The following is a 21,856-nucleotide window of genomic DNA, read 5'->3' as shown; positions in this document are numbered from 1 at the left end:
AAACTTGCAGAGCAGGTTGTTTCTCCTGCTCTTTTTTTACCTCACAGCCAACTTTTCTGTCTGGGATCCAAAGACTTGCACAACCAGTTTCACAAGACAAAGGGGATGGATTTTTTTTTTTGAAGTTTCTGCATGCCACAATGCATCTCACTTTTGAAACTGAACAGATTTTCAAAAGCACTATGGGATTTTGCAGGGACATCTGTGGTTCAAAGAAAAAACCTTACCCATTCTTTTGGAAGCAGCTGTTTCAAGGTGGGCTACAAGTCCCATCAGTCAAGGGCCTTGCCTACTTTCATAGAATATGGGGTATGTGCCGCATTGGGGGAACAATGCTCAGAAGAGCCATGAGTGGCATGACAAAGAGCCGCATTTAGCTCTGAGCCACTGAGTGCGTATCACTGCTCTAACCATAGTTTGGTCTGATGTCCCAAATGGGCAACTGATGACTGCTGCTAACCTGCTAATCCTGGATTTGCAAATTAAGGTTCAAAGGAATCCCTGGTTAGTGGTAATCACCATTTGCTCAATTTAGACATCACAATAGAACTCCTGGAAAGTGAAGAGAGAATCTGTGCATAAGAGAGAAAAATGAAAGGGAGAGGAAGGAGTATGCAATCTCACAGCATATTCCCAGTCCAAAACACAGTTTGTGGGGTTGTCTGAATTGAACATTATCTTAAATAAATAAATGCCCCATCAGATTTGAAGAACTAAAAGTTTTATAGTGCTACCCTAAGCAGAATTGCATTCTTCTGTGCTTGATTTCAGTGGTCCTAGAAGGGTATAATTCTGCTTAGGATAGCTCTGTTAATTTCCCAACTATATCCTATACTTAAATTGTATAAAAGTACTTATTTCGACACTGAAACTCTGTAACTAAAGGAGACACACTGCACTTAGGAAGTTCCAGAGTAGTCCTAATGAGAGAAAACAGTGGGAATTTATTACATCTGTTTATTTACAAACATACAAGAAAAGCATACTGGAATGACGTAAAGTCCTTAGACAACTCTTTTAATTCTGCATGAGATTCAGAGCCTGTGTTTGCAGGCACCCCTCCTCCCCAGAACAATTTCTTATTTTAGCTAATTCCATCAATACTCCCCACCTTTCTGAATTGTTCTGCCCAAATTCAAACTGTTTCTTTTTTACCCATATCCACCTGGTGAGAAAACATGGATTTCTCATCCTGCAAATACCTTGTTTGTTGATGACACATTTTCAGCCATCAGATACCATGAAGAAAATAACACCTGACAATTAGCAATGAGTTGAGCAAAGGAGTAATGGCCACTTGTCAGGGGGTTTGTTCTTTTTTTTCCCTCTTAGATAAAATACAAGAAGGACTTTTCAAATATGAAAGGAGCAGCCCACTTTCATTCACTTTCAGCCCAAGAAAGCCTCGCTCTTAAACAGGCTCAGAATATTAACAAGCTATACAGCGAGGTAAGATGGTCAAATATTCTGCAGGTTGATATGGAAGTGTACAATACAATGAATGATTATTTGCACGTGGCTATGGCTATCAGAACATGAGAGTAAGCAAGTGTATGCTATAGTTTGCAAATGTGTCCTGTATTGTATAAGAAAGGAATAACAACTGAACTGCTGTCTGGGGCTGCTGCTTCCATTCTGAGCAATGATATAGCACTCTTGCATCTGCTTCCCAAGTTGCTCTGATAATATTAGAACAGCAACATAGTTTCTGCCCATGCCAATGCTGCCCTTCCCTGTGGCAAAAGTGACTAGAATTTCAGTTTAAAACCAAATGACAGCTTAGAGATGTATGATCTTATATCACTATCTACCACAAGGCTAATTCTTTGGCTGTTTGGACTTCTTTCCAAATTCTGCAGACGTTTTGCCTGAGTGGTACCTTCCAAATTAATTTTGAATTTTGTTTTAGAGAAAATTTGATAACTCTTCATGGTTGTAATTTACATCCATTCATGGAAGTTACATCCCATTTAAATCAAAGGATTTTAAGACTTTGGGGAATAAATTCCAGTTATTTTAGCAGGATTTAGTTGCTCTTCAGGTTTCAGTTTATATGCATGTTGAGAGATCTTATGTTTTTGTCCTTTGCTTTTTTGCTTATGCAATATCATTTTCATGATAGAAACCCATTTTTGTAACTGCTGCATGTAAATAATATTATTGGCAATAAATGAATAAACTTGCATTTCTCACTCTTTTAAAAATCTGATTCTTAAGGTGGAATACAAGAAAGATTTGGAGAACAGCAAAGGACATAGTATTAACTACTGTGAGACGCCTCAGTTCAGGAATGTTAGCAAGCTCTCAAAATACACCAGTGATGTAAGTCTCCTGTAGCTTGCATGCTGTTCTGCGAAAGCTTAACTTAGTCGCTGTTGGAATAACAGTTTGTACACATGTGAATTCCAGATAAGAGGAGGAACCCTGGGTAAAAGAAAAGGTTGAATATAAAAACCTTTACAAGGAAAACAGATGATATACAATTCATCACAACTCTAATAAAATAATGCATATTAATTGGTTACGTTGATTGACTCATCATTCATTTACTTTATCAGTTATATCTGTTTCTTGATGGGTTCAGTCAACGTTGTTTGAATTGCAAATTATAGAACAGACTGTAAGTAAGTCATATGCTTATAACCGTCAGTGGAAGAATGCTATTTTGTTACCTAATGTGTTATATATCTGCAGCTGAATTCCAGTGCCTTAGCCTTTATGAACAGAAGGTGTCACAATAGCTTTGTTGTTCACTGAAGAATATTTTTAAAGCATTTGTGAGCAAAAATCAATGAGATTTAAGAATTTAATTTGACATTAAAATCCAAAATGCAGTTGTCATGTTATTAGACAATGGAAAACCAAAATATCCATCGTCAACAAGCATAAAAAGTCAACCATAATATATCAATATATTCCTGCAAATGTTACATTTATCATTTAATTTAAGCATTGCTTAAGGGTTAATTCTGTTTAGGTTTGCACTACCAGAAGTGTACATTGGTCTTCTTTCAACCTCTTTGCTTCTATAGTAAGTTTTCTCATAAAATGGAAGGGATGATGAGTTTGCCTAGCCCTGAGATGTTAAAATAAAATGAACAAATATATCTCTTGTTTTGAAATGAATAAAATGTTATATCATCAGGATGATTAGATATGTAATACTAGTAGTTCTAATTTGCTCTGTATTTCCTTTGTGTGTGGTATCCTGTTTGTTACAAACAAAACAAAGCTCTTGTATTTCTGATGGATTTGTTTTTATATGTAGCTCAAATACAAAGAGCACTACCAGAACCAGAAAGGTCATTATGAAGGTGTTGGTTTGGACCAGCGTACCCTGCATGCCATGAAGGTTGGAAGTTTGGCAAGCAATGTAAGTTGGTTGGATTCAGTTTGTTGCCAATATTTTAATCTACACATTCTGTTCTATGTGGCATCAGATGAAGGTAGCCACAGGCTTGATTCTCTCTGAGGAGATACAAGGATAAGTGGGGAAGAAATAAGAGGGATTTCAGAAACAGAGATGAGCATGAACAGAAAAAAAATGAACATGATGTTCATTGTTCATTGCCATCCACAAACAGGGACGAACAACCACGAACATGGCCTTGTTCACGAACATGTTCATGGTTGGCTGTTGGTGGGGGCCAGGAGGCTCTCCTCCAGCCATCATCCAAGTCAAGATCCCTACTGCACCACTCCCAGAAACCTGACCTGAGCAGGCACCAGGAAAGGTACCATTTATAAATAAAAGCTTGGTCCAGGCAACAGCCCTGGAACTTGAAGGGGTAGATCCCTATCCCACCACACACAAAGAACATTCAAGTTCCAATGCACTCTCTCTATCAAAATGCCAACAGCAACTGTCTCTCCACTGTCTGCAAAGTCAGAGCTGGGAGCCCCCTCCCCCCTGCTCTTTACTCCCTTGTTGTAACAAATTTGGAGCTACACACTTGAAAGGAAGACCTGCCTATCAAGCTAAATTGGGCTTAGATTGGGGTTTCCAGGGCAACAGCAGGAGTTCAGAGAGAGTTCAGAGTCCCTGCCTAAGGTGCCAAGGGAATTGACTGCAGGTGCCAGACTGTCTGGCTTGATGAACAGCAACGAACAGCAACGAACAAGGCTTGCAATGACCACCTGTTCGTTTAGAATGAGGCCTCAAAAACAGCTTGTTTACAAACAGCAGATTGGGCTGTTCGTGGCTTTTTTTTGTTCGTATTGCTGTTCGTGCCCACCTCTATTCAGAAATCCTTTTGAGCATTAAACTGAACAAACAGCAATAGTAAACCGCAAGAGTGGATAGTATGCCACAATGTGGCTGGATCATTGGGGTAATGTGGTGTTTTGCCAATTTTAATTCATTGTTGAGCCCCTAAGTCTTGAGATTGGACTTTGAGATACAGCCTCTCTCATGGTCAGTCCATTTGTACAAATCAACCTTTCGTAAACAATTAAGCTTTGTTTAATTAATATGGGTTTGTTGAGATGCCATTTCATGACATACCTTGTCTTGAAGTGCATTATTTACAGATCTGTAAGAAGCTCAAGAAGTAAGCAGGAAGATAAAAGGGATGTGTCACACGTGGAATTTAAGTAAATGCTCCCACAGTTGGCACTGGATTAATTGTGCAGCTGAAAAAGAATCAATTAGCAGCTAAACTATGTAAATAATTTCATTTTCTTTGGCATTGATGACAGTGCACTTACTTTGTTTCTTGTGTTTAATATTAATATTATTGTTTTTCTTTTTCTTGTCTTCTATTTTTTCAAAACAAATGACAGCTTTAAAAAAGTTGATTCTTTTTGTTCTTGTGTTCCAGATAGCCTATAAATCAGACTATACACATGAAGATGTTGACTACAATTACCCAGCAACACTTACTCCTTCATATCAAACAACAAGGAAGTTGGTCCCCTTGAAAGATGTAAATAGCCCTCTGACATCTCACTGTATTACTTGAATGGTTCACCATCCCCTGCGGGAGGGAGTATGAGTCATAGCCAGTCATTTAATTATGATGACAAACATAGTGGATGACAGCAGAGTTGAAAAGAAAAAAGTTGTTTTTCAGCTAGCAAGATCATAAAAGTTCAAGAGTCTAGAAATGGCACACTAAGCATGGTGTTATTTAGATGTACGTGTTAGTCCTGGTTGTAATCCAAAGGTTCATTACTGCTACTGTTTCCAGAGGCAGAGGTCTGCAATATTTTATAGTTAGAGCCAGTCAATGCCAAAATTTAAAGCAAGAAATCAATAGAGAGCCAGTAAGAAAGCCTGTTTGCATAAATCTTAACATTACTGATAGTAACATGTTGATAAATAATCATAAAATTTCTGCAGCCCAAACAGAAGTTGTTGTGAGTCTTTTATTAGGATGTGGCATACACATTGAGATCTCACAATGTAATAAATGTACAAAGTAGGTCCCTGTGCAAAAGTTTACTGCACTGGCATAAATCTCTGCCAGGTTTGCATTTGGATTACTGGTAATTCTTCACTTCTATAATTTCCCTTTCTGTAAAGTGTTTCTAAGCACTGTAGTCTCATAAAATCCTTTGCTTGCTTTTCACATACTAGTTATTTTAGTTATTCTAGGGTTTTACTTTTCCCTCCAAGACAGAGATGGGCACGAACCACGGCGGGCCCACACAGTGGCGGAAGAGGCCAAAAACTATCAGCTGACAGGCGGCAGGAGGATCCCCCTTTGCCATCTGGGGAAATGGCCATTTAAACTGCCCCTTTATGACCCAAACGAACCAGTAGACCAGTTCGTGGAAGTTCATGAAAATGAGCTTCCATAAACCACTGGTTCATGAACCACGAATCGGCCTGGTTCGTGCATTTTTTGGGGTCATAATTCGATTCGTGCCCATCTCTACTCCAAGATAGCTTAACAGAAAGATTTTCTTTTCTTTTTTAAAAGAACCACAGTTGGTTCTGTACTAAGCCACATTTGGGTCTAGCACTGTACATTATAGATCCATGATCTGTGGGCATGACAGACTTGTACTAGTTAATTAGCTATCATTGCTTTACCAAAATAATATTGGGAATTGTGGTAAGGATGCTGAGAGTAATTTCAGCAAGATTCATTCATTCTTCTATTTTATTACATCTGGATAGTGTATTTCATAAAAGTTATTTTTGAGAAGAAAGTCTGTCCACAATTAAAAAGAAAGTCTACACGATTAAGGATTCAAAGATTACTAAGTACACATAGTGGAAAAAAATTCCAGGGTTTAATAGCTTGATTTTGCAATTTATTATTCTTGATGAAATTTCATCAGAAATAGAAAGGAAACCATTGCAACCCCAACCGGAATGAAGAGGCAGACACAGGCTTGGATTAAAGGGCTGTTTATTAAAATGACCATAACTTAACAAGGCAAGGGCCAACTAAGCGGTACAGGTCAAGCCCTGGGGTCAACTCTGGACCTCCACCTTGGCCTGCCTGGGCGAGCCCTAAAGCCCCAAGTGTAGGCCATCCCATGAATGGCTGCAACCCGGCCAGCCAGGCAATGGATCCCCCCATCAAGCACCTAACGCTGCAGCCGTACAGCATGAGGGGAGGCCTTGTGTTTGGGGATCCCCGGAGGCTTCTGCCAGTGCTACGGTAGCCGTCAACAAGCATACCGCACTGAATGGCAGACCCTGTTCTCCACCCTTGGGGAAGCGCCACTGGGTGATCACCATCCCACACCCTATTCCCAAAATCTCCTGCAACCGCCAGGGCCAAGCCTCTGCTTAGACCCTCGCACCCCACAGGTGGCCTAAAGCCACCCGAAGCCCTTGCCGCAGGTCATCTAGGAATAGTTCATTGCCCTCAGGTGACATATGTACACCATCCCCTCTGTAGAGGTGGGCAAAGTCGGCCCTAATCTTGGGGTGTGGCAGATAAATGCCCAAGCCTTGCCCCAAAGATTTCTTAATGGCATGATTAGCCTTACGCCGGGACCTTTCAATTGCCCTGGGATCTAAGGCTTCCCGCCAAACCCGTCTCTGTAGCGTGTCTGACCACATTATAAGCACACCTGGCCATTGGCTGCCTACAAATTTCAGGTCCTCAGCTACTTGCAGCGACAGGGCTTTGCCCCACATAAACCCCAGATCATTACCGCCAAGGTGAATGACCAAAATGTGCGGGGGAGGACCCTTCCGTCCCCGAAACAGAAGGGACAGCAGGCCTGGCCATTTAAGGCCACACCGGCCCTGCCACTCCACAGTGGCCACAGCACTCAAACCCAGTTGAGATCCAATTGGCGTTCTCCTGGCCTGGTGGAACAGTTTAAATCCCAGGATTTTATTCACCAAGCTGTACCGGACAGTAGTTTGTTTGGCGGAGCATTAGGCTACAAAGTGATTGTTTTCAACCTCTTTGTGCAGAGAGGGACCTCTATGGGGGTACAGGATTGAGAAAGATGGCACCTTCTGAAATTCTTCTACTTAACTGTTAAATGTACAGTCTAAAGACTAGAATCACTCTGATACTTTTCAGACAACCCAGAATTTCTCAGGAGCTAAGACCCCTTCAAAATGAGTGGTACAACATTTGCAATAGATAATTCAACAGAAGTCATGTGGCACTTTAAAGGGTAACAACCTTTATATTGGTATGAGTTTGGAGGAGGAGGAGCAGGGAGCTCTGACTCTCAAAACTTCGTGCTGGAATGTTGTTTAAGGTGCCACTGGACTTCTGCTTTATTTTGCCACAATAACATGGCTGTCCTCCTGGAATTACAACAGAAAATTCAGCTAGTGTTTCCAGATCATGAAAATCATCTTATGAAGAGAAAACTAGTTATAAAACAGAAACAAGGAATTAAGTGTTCCAGTTATATTGATCACCTTTCTCATTAAGTTACAGAAATTTAAGGGAAAAAGAACCATGTTAAAATAAATTTCTTGGCTTTAGATACCATTTTGCTGCCTTAGAACCTTTCCCTCAAAATAATAACCCTCTTAGTAAGTAGCATGCAATTTGCAATTTAGCGAGGAAATTATCTAGGGTTACTATTAATTAAAGTCTGCTGAGGATAACAGTTTTATCCTGTTGAGTGACATGGAGTTTTTGAGGAGGAAAAGGCTTAAAGAGAAACCTCACCAAGATGATTTATCTTGCATAATTTGTGGATTTAATAAGCTACTTTGTATAGTTTAATACTATTGCTACTACATTAATTTATTAGCATATTATTGAGCTTACTGACTCTGAAATAACATTTTTGCCTTATTACAATTTTCTATACCACATTGTATAACTTGTTCTATTTAATGAATTTAACTATATTTCTTATATTTAAAATAATAATTTAATATTGTCATAGTGGAGTGATAATTTTCATGCCACTCTCCCAACTCTGTTACTGCCTATAATTTAGCTTTTTTATACTAAAAGAGAAGAGATAGAAAAAAAATAAGGATGCTGATTTCGATTTCATGTAAACGCTTGATAAGTGAAATTGCATCACTGTAAAAAGCTGCTGGGTTTCTATTTTTAGTTACTGCTGTTGATAGTCTGAATGCTAATATATTTGTCTGACTTAATAATAGCTGTATCTCCAATCTGAGAGGATTGCTTTACTTGAGCCTGTTATGATGTGTACATTTTTATTTTAATTTAGGTAAACTACAGGCAAAATATAGATAAGTTGAAGTATAGCTCTGTTACCTGCACACCTCAGATCGTTCAAGCAAAAATCAACGCACAGCAGCTTAGCGATGTAAGTCATACTACCCATTGTTTGATAGCAACAGGAAAACATGAGAATCATAATGTAGTTAAACAGGTATCTTGTACTTATCCCATGGTTAACAGTTGTAAATGTAATGACCTTATATTCTTTTTGCAGGAAAATCTTCTTGTCAAAAACTACATGTTGATATACCACTTTTCTAATTTCACATTCATTGTATGCTATAATAACTTTAAAAGCACTTTATGGGAAATCTTTTCAGTTCTCAGCCATTTCACTAAACTGATGCCATTTGTCTTCAGATTTTCCCATGAGTCCTCATGCTCAAAGATAGCTAGAATGATAACTTTAGGTATATATCCAAATTCAGATTTTAGGGCCTAACTGAAGTTTGACCCTGAAGTATCTTCTAATTATGCCTGTCTGACACACAGATTTTTTTTCAATGCCTTTCTTCCATGCACAAGACCAGAAACTCTTGTATTGCACATCACTTATTCTCAGCACTGTTAAAATGGGGGGTTGAACTAGTTTGAGCCTTCATATGGCATTACCAGCTTTTCACATCTGGTTGGAGACCAGCTACAAGACTGGCATATATGGTGGGATTGTACAACAGTTCAGACATGGCTTCCTCTTACAGCAGAGTTGACTGACACATTATGTGGCCAAGTTTTGCATCTTCAGGTTATCTTGAACCATGATATTCTGCTGAAGTCAGTTCCCTAAACTTCTAAGTATTAAAGGTATAGGCAAGAACTGTTTTCTTTTGTCATACTGAAGGGAAACTTGGATTTCAAGACTATAGTTGACTGGAAATTGTTTAAGTCCGTAACACAGAGATTACAAAGTGAAAACACATAGGCTACAACTCAAACTTCGAATGGTGCAAACTCAGTACTTTAAAGAAGTAACAGAAGTTTAACGTTTGTTATGATTCATTACTATTGATAAACTATTTCCTAGCTTTAAATTGCTGATAATTAACACAGTAAGCACAAGAGTTAATGTTAATGTACGTTAATGTTGGCAAGGCCTCATTCTTACTGAGATGATAAAGCTGTGTTTAGGCTTGACCTCAGATGAAAGTTCATATGTTACTTTCCATATAAAAAGTTCCTTGCAAATATAAAAATAACATGTCAGAGAGAAGGCATCTTCCCACTAGTGTCTGTCTAGGGGTTTTTTTTTGGTAGGAGATAATTTTTGTTTGGAGAGCATTATATCATAGAAGTCCATATCTGCAGCCCATATATGGGTTTATCACCTTAGTGAAAACTAACTCTACAGTTTAATTATGTAGGGTCCTATTCAGAGAAGAGTTACTTATGCCTAAGTACTAATTAGAATTACACTAATGTCATAAGCAGATAATTAAAAGTGTATGTACTAACCGGGAAATTTCCCTTGGGATTTTGTAGAATCATTATACTTTATACCGTCCTTCTCCCTGCTTTACTGATTCATGTTACATGTTTATATTAGCTGTTGTAGGTGCGCAACCTGCATTTTGCATTATTTTAAACACTAGTATGTTTAATATTTTATGGCAATGATAATTTTATAATGGTAATTCAAGATTCTTGATTACAGGAATCCATATTAAGGAATAAAATGCTTTTCTGGTACCTAGAACACATTTATAGTTTTAAACAGGCTGAAAAGCTTTTTACTAAGCATGCATTTCCTTAAAAAATTGGAGAATTGTCATAATCACTTATATTATTTCACCTTTTTTACAAATTGTTTTTAATTACAATGTAGAGTTTTAGCTAAATGTTATTATGACTCATTGATCCAGAGGAGTTAGCCATGTTAGTCTGTAGTTGCAAAATAGTAAAGAGTCCAATAGCACCTTTAAGACTAACCAACTTTATTGTAGCATATGCTTTCAAAAACCACAGCTCTGATGAATTATACACTTTTGAAAAACACAGTTCTTTGATGAAGAGAGTTGTAGTTCTCAAAAGCTTATGCTACAATAAAGTTGGTTAGTCTTAAAGGTGCTACTGGACCCTTTACTATTATGACTCATTGAATATGTTGTTGCAGCTGAACTACTGAGCCCAGTATGAGAAAACCAAAACATATTATACTCTGCCTCAGTTGTGGCCTCTTTCAACTCCATCACAGTTGTCTGATGTATTTTGTCGCCTTGTCCCTGTCCACTCCTCCCCCCTTTGACGCTAGCCTGCAAACACCGCTCCCCAGAGTTACCTGGGGAGGCTGGTAGCAGGGTGCAGAGGGTGAGGAGGGCAAGGGACATGGCCACTGTTTGGGGGAAACAGGACCTGCAAGCTCCTTATTATGGAGATCCCCTTAAAGGGTCTGGTGAGTCAGGCATGACAGGTGCATGCCCAGCTCGGGGGCTGTCGGGTCCACCTCACTCCCAGGTGATAGAGGATCCACACAGAGGCATCTGCCCACATGGTATCCCACTAACTGTCATCTCATGGTTCTGAGGGGCGTGGAATCATCGGCTGGCAGGCAGGTCAGCTGATGCTGGGATCCATGCTCTATTCAGCTCCAGTGCTCTGCGAGCAGATGGTTGTCTGATGTATTTTGTTGCCTTGCCTCTTGCTGCTTCTTCCCCCCTCAACGCTGGCCTGCAATCACATGGCATATTATTTCACCTTTTTTACAAATTGTTTTTAATTACAGTGTAGCGTTATAGCTAAATGCTATTATAACTCATTGAATATGTTGTTGCAGCTGAACTATCGAGCCCAGTATGAAAAAACCAAAACACATTATACTCTGCCTCAGGATGTACCACATTTAGTCAAAGCTAAAGCCAATGCGGAATTATACAGTGAGGTAAGGGAAATTATTTACATTTGTGCATTATAGCGATGTGCATTATAGTGATGATACATTTGTGCATTATAGTGAGGTATGAATAATAATAAGTATGAAAAATGTGGAAACTGTGCAGAAGGCATTAGATATTTCCATTTTAACTTAGTTGCAAAACTCATTTGGGTGAATTTTTAGAGATTGCCAAAGATTTCATTGGATTTTCATTTACACTAGCTGTAGGAAACATATTCTGCACCAAAATTACATTCGAATATATTATTTCTAATGGAGTTCCTTAGAGACATTTGCATATTTTCATTTTATGAAATGCATCGAATGCCATCCCCTCTGGTGGACATCTTCTCCTTATTCAGTGATATTCCTTGTTCAGGAATTATAAGGTGAAGGCATAGAAAGGGGTTGATTGTTTGGTTGTAGGGGTCCTGGGAGTCCCAATTATATTAATTTTTATTCTAATTTTAACAGTGAAAAGAAGTATTTAATCTGTGTCAAATAGAAAAACATCAATTTTCCATTCAGTTTTTAGTCATATATATTATGTTTGCTGATAATAAGTAAAGTACATTTTTCTTGCTTCCCTCTAATCAAATTAGTGATATTCCAATGTATCTTTTTAACCAGATTAAGTACAAAGAAGGCTGGGAAAAAAGCAAAGGCCAAGGCTTTGAAATGACATTGGATTCCCTGTCTTTGCTGGCTGCCAAAGCATCACGAGATCTTGCCAGTGATGTAGGTTATACATAAGTATTTAGGACTTATTCCTAATAGAAGCCAGTAATAACTGAAGGAAATAAAAACATGTTGATGTGATGTTTTTAGGTTTAATTTTAAATTAATCTGTATCATACTCAGATGAACTGTTGGAGAAACTGTATAATATTTTCTGTTTCTAACTAATCATCATTTGAAAATGTTTTTTTAAATATAATTAAAATACCAAAAATTCAACACATTACAAAATTCAGTATGTTAATTAAAATGAGGCAGATCTTAATTGGCTAGAGAATCTCTGTCTTTCTGTCTTTCACAATATTTTCAAAGCCTGCATTTCTGCAATTTCTATTGTTTCAGTTTTATTTCACAATGGCATTTTCTAAGCATAGCTGTCTTACATTATGCTAATACCAATTAATTTATCTTTGTCTGCAGTATAGTATTTTCTAATTATTTTTGAGTGGTGCCTCATGATTGCAGTAGTTCAAAATGCAACTGAAATGCACCAAACCTAGAAGAAAGATTGTTTTTATATGGCTCTACAAGTTTAATTCTTTAATTAATAAGAATGATTCTTGGAAAATAGCATTGAAGAAAGGAAATATTTTAGTTTAACAAGCATTTTATGGAGTAGATTCTACAGAATTCACAGATTCACATCATTCACATGATGTCTGTATTTATAATAAATATTAAATTATCAATTTTACTTATAGAAAAATATTTTATCTTTAAAGATTAAATATAAAGAAGAATATGAGAAAACAAAAGGTAAAGCAATGGCGACCAAAGATTCCAGACTTCTGCACTCTTTGCAGGTAGCCAAGATGAGTAGTGAGGTAAATAATTTCTTCTCAGTATGAAAAGGTATTTTCTAAATTATGAAAGTACAAAACCAGTTCTTCATCTGTTAAGCTGCAGTCCTAAGATCACAATTCTGGAGCTTTACTTCCAAGTAGACCTGCCTATGATTGCTCCCTTATTATTACTTTTGGTTAAATAGGACTTGCATTTTGTCAGTAAAATTCAGTACTGTTTCATGTTTTATATCCTTGTCTGGCACGAAGATGCTATTTGGTTGTTCATGATTTACAGTGTAATCCTAAACAAAGTTGCACCCTTGTAAGGTCATTCAGGTTAGGATTACAACATAGACCCATAATGTTAGCAATCTCCTAATCACAGTCAGGACAGGAGAACAGGAGTCTGCCATGGAGTTCTATATGTCCCTTTCCTCCTCCCTGCAGTCAAATTGTTCCCTCCTTCCCTAGTTCACTATAGTTATGATTCATGTAACATCTACACTGATGCTAGCCTTCATTAAATATAAACATGGTTAACTTTAATCAGAGTTTCCAAAATTGCTTCTGATTTTGGTTTAAAAAATAACCATGGTGATTGCTAGTGCAGATGAAATGATCCACTACAATTAATATCAAGGAAGAGAAGAGTGAAGTCATATGGACAAAGGGAAGGGAGAACAGGAGAGCAGATGAGCAGAAGGCATGCTCTCAGTCTGTTAACCGTGATTTAAAGATCATCAACCTTAATTTCAAGGGAAAGTACATTGAAAACTTTATTTATTTATTTATTTGGCATAAATTCATCACTAATATATTTTTCTGGGAGAAAAAACATAAAACATTTGCTGTGCTATGTAAATGATGATAATAAATAGTGAATACATGTAAATCGGAACTGATAAATTGTACTCCATTAAAGATAGTTGAGAGGTTTGTTATACAGCCAAAAGTTTTAATTGCAGTAGACTTTTGAGTCAGACAAACACAAAGATATGCAAAGCAGAAAGTGTTGGCTTAACCTAACTGATGGACGTATAATTAATATGGTTGTTAATATTATATTAATGTAATATAATACTGTTGTTTTTCTGTAGTCTTTTATGAAATGTAAATGTTAAATTCTGCTATCATCTAGGTTGCATATAAAAAGGACTTTCAGAAGAGTAAAGCACATTTCCACTTGCCAATGGACATGATAAACTTGGAGCATGCCAGGAAGGCCCAAGCTCTGGCTAGTGACCTTGATTATAGGAAGAAACTCCATGAATATACAGTGGTTCCAGAAGACCTGAAGACACAGTGGGCCAAAAAGGCTTATGGGCTACAGAGTGAGGTAGGTTCTGAGGTGCTGATTATTCTGGGTGTCTGTCTTAACTGTTTTATCATGAGACAGGTGTTAGATTGGAGTCCATCCACAGACAAGAGGTTAACCACTCAGAATCAAACTGAATTTGATTTAAGTTTTAATTAAGAATGGACATTGAAAAATAGTTTTCCTGAAACAGATATCCAATGCTAAAAGCAATATTTTTGGTAGAGAATCATAAACACCACTTAAAGAATAGTAACTTGCATACTTGTTTCTAGTGCTAGAAAATTCATATATTGTAAAGTATATTTAGTCAACCTTACCTTTCACTGTATGTAATAAAAATTTATTTTTTCTTCAGCTTCAGTACAAGACAGACCTAACATGGATGAAAGGGGTTGGGTGGATAACAGATGGAAGTCTTAATATAGAACAAGCAAAGAAAGCTGGAGAACTTGTTAGTGAGGTAGGTTTCTTGATTTTGTGTGAAACTAAAAGCCTAGCTACAAGTGACACCAGACACATGTTTTTTAATGTGTTGGGGATGCAATTGTACCTGGGGACTGTAGTTGAAAACAGCGTTATGTCCCAGCGTGAGGAGGCAGGGGAGAGGAATTGCTTTTCAAAGACAGATTCACACAGTATCGCTGGGGGAGAGGAACATTACGATTGTTTTCTTACGATCTCAACTGAGATAGGAATACAGGACTTTGTCCCTAGTCAGAGAAGGCAGGGGAGGGAAAGAGCTGGTAGTTCATCTCTCTGTTGAATTTCAAGAAAACAATTGCAAAGTTCCTCTCTCCCAGTGATCCTGCATGGCTGTCTTTGAAAAGCTCTTCCCCTCCCCACGCAAGCGACATAATGCTGTTTTCAACTACAGTTCCCAGGTAAAATTGTATCCCCAACACCTTAAACAAACATGTGCCTGACATCACTTGTAGCTAGTATTTTGAAAAAAAGAATGTATTGGAGTAAACCAGTTTTTCCACTGGTGAAAAAGGGGTTACCTTTGGCTACCAAAGGGTGGTGTTGGGGGCCATGGGACCTGCATGTACAAAATCCATGTGAGATGAGGGCTGTTGTAAGTAATGGTATTAGGGGAGCCTGAGTGAAAAAATCTGGTTGAATCCATTGCACTTTACCATTAATTTATTTACATTATTTATAGTCTGCCTTTCTTACTGAGTCTCAAGGCAGATTACATAGTGTGTGTCAGTACAGTCAGGATCAAAGACATTTCAATGAAACATGTAATGATAATGAGTATACATATGTGAATTTGCAAAGATTTAAAAAATCTGCAGAAATCCAACACAGAGCTGAAGAAATGCTGAAACAGCACAAACAATTCTACAACATAGAACAACATAGGAACGATCCAGTAGGATTGTACCTATAGCAATAGTAGTAGAGTCTTCTAGTCCATCAATATTTACATCAATCATAGTAAAGTCTATGATCCCTCCCTATCCCTTTACCGATGAATCTCTGTGAGACCACTTCCTTACAGTTCAGCCTTCCTATCTGAGTAAGGCCCTCTTGAAGAATTCAGTTTTGCATTTTTTGCAGAAGGTCAGGAGAGTGGGAGCTTTCCTAACTTCCTCAGGTAGATCATTGCATAAATGGTGGGGCAGGCACCACAGAAGATACACGCTAACAGATGACTCTTTATTTTGCCCGTGTGCAAGATGGCACCTGCAGAAGGCCCTATTCAGATGAGCAAAGCTGCCACGATGGCATATAGGGGGAGGGGCAGTCCTATAAATATGATGGACCAAGGCCATGAAGAGCTTTGTAGGTGATAGCCAATACCTTTAATTGGGCTCAGTAACTGATAGGTAGCCAATGGAGTGACTGTAGAATAAAAATAATATACGTGGTCCTCTTAGTTCCCAATAATAGCTGAGCTGCAGCTTTCTGCACCAGCTGGATGAATCAGTGGCCTAATAGATGTTTATCAATCCCTCTGCTCTTACAGTTCCAGGAAGTTGGTAAAAGAAGCTCCTATTAGGCTTATATCTCTCTATTGTGTCATTGGTTGTGCAAACCTACCTTAAGGAGCTGGAAATTAGAAGAAAAGAGATTCTAAAAAGAAATTCATAGTGAGAAAAGAATAAAGAATATTTAGTTAAGATTTTTTTAAAGTTACAAGTGAGAGTACACTTTGATGCTGTAGATTCCTGTCATCGGTTTGTGATTATTACAATTAGGCATTTTCACTGATTGGTAAATTACACTGTAAGAAAATGATGTGCAGAAAGGTGGAATCCAGTACACGGTTCCCATTTCCTTTGAGTAATTTTGTCTTCATTTCCGGCTTGGAAGCTTACAGTACTTTTGTCCATCCAGCAATAAGTGGAAGGACTAATTCATTAATCTTTAACCTTTGAGAAATGTGGTAATGATGTCTTTTTCACCCCCTTTTTATTGTATTTTAATTAGAAAAAGTATAGACAGAAGGCTGATGCTCTAAAGTTCACAAGTGTGGCAGACAGTTCCCAGATCAAACATGCGAAGAAAAGCCAGGAACTGCAGAGTGATGTAAGTCCCTGCTTTACCTTCTCTCCACACTGATTCTTTATCATTAAAACTGGTAATTCTTGGGGACAGGCACCACCACTGACAAAGCTATAGGATCTAGCCATGAAAATTTGCCATTGCTTTACATAGGTTTGAGGTGTACTTCTAAGATTTTGTTTGAACTCCCTCTCCTTCCACAGGTAGAAAACCTTTAAACCCAAAGGGTATCAAGACACGTGCTGACCAGGTTTCAGAAACTATGGTGATAAAGGCCATGTACAAAACTAGAGAGAAAAAGACTAAATTGGATCCTTTAGAACATTTGCACTGACCTCTGTAGTTGTTCTTTCCTCAGTAAGGCTATTCTTCCTGTAGTTAAAATTATTCTGCCCATCTTACATGGTACCTGAATTAGACTGTCTCTACATGGCTTCATTTTAAAACCTTTTCAGTGGTTTAGACAGTACTTAGGGAAAAAAATTCTTTACATATCTGGTTTCACTCCCTTTTGACTTTTGCGTTGCTTCAGTTTATCAGGGAAATAGTGCCAGCCAGGTCTTTTACCTCATTTTGGGAAAAGTAGCAGAACCTAAAGCGGGCTACAACCATTTTCAGTATTCAAACAAGGGGTTGGATTGTATGGATTTGTCCCATCAACTGTAATGCCTTTCCCTTAGAGGAAGAGCTGGTTGTGTTGGGGGAAGGTGCCACAGTTAGTGGAACAAATCCAACCCAAGATATTCTTAGTGTAAGAGAACTTATCTGGTGAGAATGCCAGCTTGAAGTAAGGATATAATCAGACTGTACAGTTTTTTCATAAGAGTTTTGCCACCTGTGGATTTTAGGTTCCTTTTTGTCTAAAATCAGTCTAGAATAGTGTTTGACTTTTGAGAACCTTTTAATCACTGATTGTACAAATACCAGAGGTATAGCCTCTGTGTTAGTAGCCATAGTTGAAAACCATATCCACTTCTTGCTTTCAAAAAACTTGGCCAGAGCTGATACTATTTGGTCTGCCTTCTGTGTACAGATTGCATACAGATCTGCAAAAGAAGATTTTCTTCATAATTATACCATCAGTAAAGATGAGCCGCTTTTCATACAGGCCAAAATAAATGCAGCAAATATTAGTCAGGTAAGGATGGATTTGAATGCCATTAAATCAGTTTAATTCTATCAAATCAGTTTAAGCCTATAGTGTAGATATAGTCTAGATATGTAGATATTTTAATATTGTGATTTTTAATTATAAGCTGCCCTGAATAGGATTCCAAAGAGGCTACATAGAAATATTCTAAATAAATAAATATGTCCTCAAACTATTATTTCTGTTGGATCAAGATGGGTAGCCATGTTAGTCGGTCTGTAGCAGTGGAAAAGAGCAAGAGTCCAGTAGCACCTATAAGACTAACAAAATTTGTGGTAGGGTATGAGCATTCATGAGCCACACCTCACTTCAGATACAGATAGAATGTGGGTCCATCTGTCCTTATGTCTTGGAGAATGGACTGATTACAGAAGCTGAATGATAATAGCTGGTGAATGACAATGGCAGGCATGATTGAATAGGGTGGGGTATGCAGAGGGGTAGTGGGTGTGGATAAATCAGAATTGGTAATGGGAGAGGAAGCCTATGTATTGATTCAGTCTAGGTGGATGTATTCTCTTGAGTTTCGTTATCAGTTTATTGATTTTATTCGATTTGTATCCGGCCCTCCCCGTATCAGCAGGCTTGGGGTGGATTCCAGTTAATACAATAATATAAAATACAAATACCTTTAAAACCAATAAACCATCTTAAATATTTAAAAAAAGAACACACACAACAAGCGATACAGCAGCAGATTTTAAAAGACATATGGCAGCAGATTTCATCAGCAACCACCACCCAACCATCTCCAGAAATATATGGCAAAGGCTAGGTGGTAGATACCCTTTGTAGGGGTACGGCTATCTCTAGGTGGCGGGCAGGGAGGACCAGAGCGTCAGCCATATGCCTGGCAGAACAGCTCTGTCTTACAGGCCCGGCGGAAGGATAGCCAATGCGGCTGGGCCCTGATCTTTTTAGATAGGGCGCTCCACCAGGTTGGAGCCAGGACTGAAAAGTCCCTGGCTATGGTTGACGCTAAATGGGCCTCCCTGGGGCCAGGGACCAGTAGCAGCTGTTTATCACTGGATCGAAGCATCCTCCAGGGCTCATATGGGGAGAGACAGTCCCATAGATACGCCGGTCCCTGTCCGCATAGGGCTTTATAGGTTAGGACCAAAACCTTGAATCTGATCCAGTACTCCACCAGTAACCAATGCAGCTGGGGCAATACCAGTTATATGTGCAGTGCAAGGCACTCCGGTAATGACCCTTGCCACTGCATTTTGGACTAGTTGTAACCGCCGGATCAGGTTCAGGGGAAGCCCTGCATAGAGCGTGTTACAGTAGTCTAGCCTAGAGGTGACCATTGCCTGGACCACTGTAGTTAAGTCACGAGTCGAAAGATAGGGGGCGAGTTGCAAGTCAAAGATGGAAAAATGACGACCTGGCATCTGCCACGATCTGGGCCTCCATTTTCAAGGAGGCATCCAGAATCACCCCTAGGCTCCTAACTCTTGGGGCTGGTGTAAGCACCGCCCCATCGAGTAAAGGGAGCCGGAGTCCCGAATCACATTCCCGTGACTCAAGTACAGGATCTCCATCTTCGAGGGGTTTCATTTCCGCCAACTCTGCCGCAACCATCCAGCCACGGCTTCAAAAGCATGCTCCAAGGCATTCGGGGCCGATCCAGGCTGGCCGTCCATCAGCAGATATAGCTGTGTGTCATCAGCTATATCTGCTGATATAGCTGATGCAATTCAGTTGCAATTTAGCAGTCTCTCTTTCTAATCTCCCTTTGAAATTCCTTTGCAGGATGACTGCTACTTTTAGGTCAGCAACTGAATGTCCTGGAAGGTTAAAATGTTCCCCCATTGTTTTTTGAATGTTTTGATTTCTGATGTCAGACTGATGTCCATTAATTCTTTGTCGAAGGGAGTGGCCAATTTGTCCAATGTAGAGGGTGGAGGGGCATTGCTGACACATGATGGCATAAATCACATTGGAGGATGAGCAGGAGTATGAACCTGAGATGGTATGGCTGATGTTGGGTCCATTGATGGTGTTGCTCGGATCTATATGAGAGCAAAGTTGGCAAAGTCATTTGACTTCTGTAATCACTCTACTCTCCAAGATATAAGGGCAGATGGACTCACATTCTAGTTGTATCTGAAGAAGTGAGCTGTGGCTCACAAAAGCTCATACCCTACCACAAATTTTGTTAGTCTTATAGGTGCTACTGGACTCTTGTTCTTTTCTACTATTATTTCTGTTATTACTGTTTCCTGGTATAGCTGGACAGTCCCTGAGGTCTAACCTGAAGAGCCTATAAACCAGGTTAATGTTGTATAACTCTTTCAATTCTGTAAATTAAAACTGATATTCAGAATAAGGAATTCCTAAATGTGAACAACAGACAATGTGGAATAAGGACTAGCTACTACAGTATATTCTTTAACAGCTTTTAGAACAGAGGGAATCTGATGTAATTGGTGTCTTTTAGATGCCAGTGTTAAGTCAATGGTGCAAGACAGTAACAAAAAGTAATTATAGTCTTGATGTATTTTCAGAAACTCTACAAAAGTAGTTGGGAAAACCAAAAGGAGAAAGGATTTGAACTTCATCTTGACGCAATACCATTTCTGACAGCTAAAGCAAAGAGAGATCTGGCAAGTGATGTGAGTATCTAGAAAGATTAAGTAATTGTATTATTTATTTTATTTATTTATTTACGTTATTTATAGTCCGCCTTTCTCACTGAGACTCAAGGCGGATTACACAGCATGAGGTTAATACAATCAGTATCAAGTACATTTCAATACAATACCATAAGGTAAACAGATACAAGTTTAAAAGACATAGCATTAGCAAGGATCCAAGACAGAGTAGAAAAAATACTGAAGCAAAACATAATAAGTTCTAGGACTAACACTAGACAACATGGAGCGCTGGTTGTACACAGGAGCCTTCTGCTCAGTCCATTCATTCACAGAAACCAAAACCTCAAAGTTAGTAAGGTCTTTACTAATTCCAGACCCATCTGAGGGATTAGTTAATTTCTTCTCAGAGAGTAAGGCTTTTGCCATCTTGAGTGTGCAACTTCTAGTTGTAATATTTGAAACACAAGCTTAATAAATAGATTTACCAGCTGATGACTGGTATTAAGCATTGAGATTTCAGCTCATAGTAATAGCTTTATTGAAACTGGAAGCAGACAGTTGCTGACAGTCTCAACAGGAGCCAACACAAGCCACGCCCCTTTTCCAAGCAACAACCAATAGGCACACATAACTAGAAACCTTAGTTTGCATTAACTATATACAAAGTAACTTATTTACAGTACAGTGATCGGTTTTTATTATACAGTCCTGATTGGCTGCTGCCAGCAGAAAACACCCAATAGTAATGAAGGCTTCAGGAGCCTTAGCTCAGACAGAAGCTAAGTCAATACATAACAACTGGCATCCAGTAAAAGCAGGGGGGGGGGCAGGGACGAGGGGTTCCATTGGTGCAATGGCATGATGTCACTTCCTTGGAGGGATGGGAATGACATTTAATGCTCTAGCAATCATTGGAAACTCTATGGTAAAACCATAGACTTTCCAGTAATTCCTGGAGCAGTGTGACATCACTTCTGGGTTTTCCCCAGAAATGACATTGCACTAATGTTTTTCAAAATTAATTTTTGTTCTGCCAGCTGATAGAATGGAAGTGGAAAGTGGGGTTGCTGACAGGAGGTCTCCCAAACTTTTGAGCCTGTGGGCACCTTTGAAATTCTGAAACAGTATAGTGAGCACAGCCACAAAATATCTGCCATACAATGATTGCTGTAGGAGGTGGAGCCAGCCACAAAATGGGTGCTGCATCTTACCTTCAGACACATAGTAAAGATCCTTGTACTGTGATGGC

General features: G+C 38.8%; 1 protein-coding gene across 1 annotated transcript in view; it reads left to right on the top strand.

Annotated features, from left to right (window-relative positions):
* The window catches only part of NRAP (nebulin related anchoring protein), a 76,217-nt gene that overhangs the window by 22,130 nt on the left and 32,231 nt on the right, over positions 1–21,856 (top strand). The window contains exons 11-23 of the mRNA XM_054982284.1: positions 1,333–1,449; positions 2,218–2,322; positions 3,269–3,373; positions 4,821–4,925; positions 8,623–8,721; positions 11,407–11,511; positions 12,136–12,243; positions 12,966–13,067; positions 14,167–14,364; positions 14,702–14,806; positions 16,783–16,881; positions 17,891–17,995; positions 20,518–20,625. Coding sequence (XP_054838259.1) covers positions 1,333–1,449; positions 2,218–2,322; positions 3,269–3,373; positions 4,821–4,925; positions 8,623–8,721; positions 11,407–11,511; positions 12,136–12,243; positions 12,966–13,067; positions 14,167–14,364; positions 14,702–14,806; positions 16,783–16,881; positions 17,891–17,995; positions 20,518–20,625 — 1,461 coding nt within the window. The remainder of the gene's footprint in view (positions 1–1,332; positions 1,450–2,217; positions 2,323–3,268; positions 3,374–4,820; positions 4,926–8,622; positions 8,722–11,406; positions 11,512–12,135; positions 12,244–12,965; positions 13,068–14,166; positions 14,365–14,701; positions 14,807–16,782; positions 16,882–17,890; positions 17,996–20,517; positions 20,626–21,856) is intronic.

This window comes from Eublepharis macularius, chromosome 6, assembly GCF_028583425.1.
Source record: "Eublepharis macularius isolate TG4126 chromosome 6, MPM_Emac_v1.0, whole genome shotgun sequence".
NCBI lineage: Eukaryota > Metazoa > Chordata > Lepidosauria > Squamata > Eublepharidae > Eublepharis > Eublepharis macularius.
This window is presented reverse-complemented; position numbering and strand designations above follow the sequence as displayed.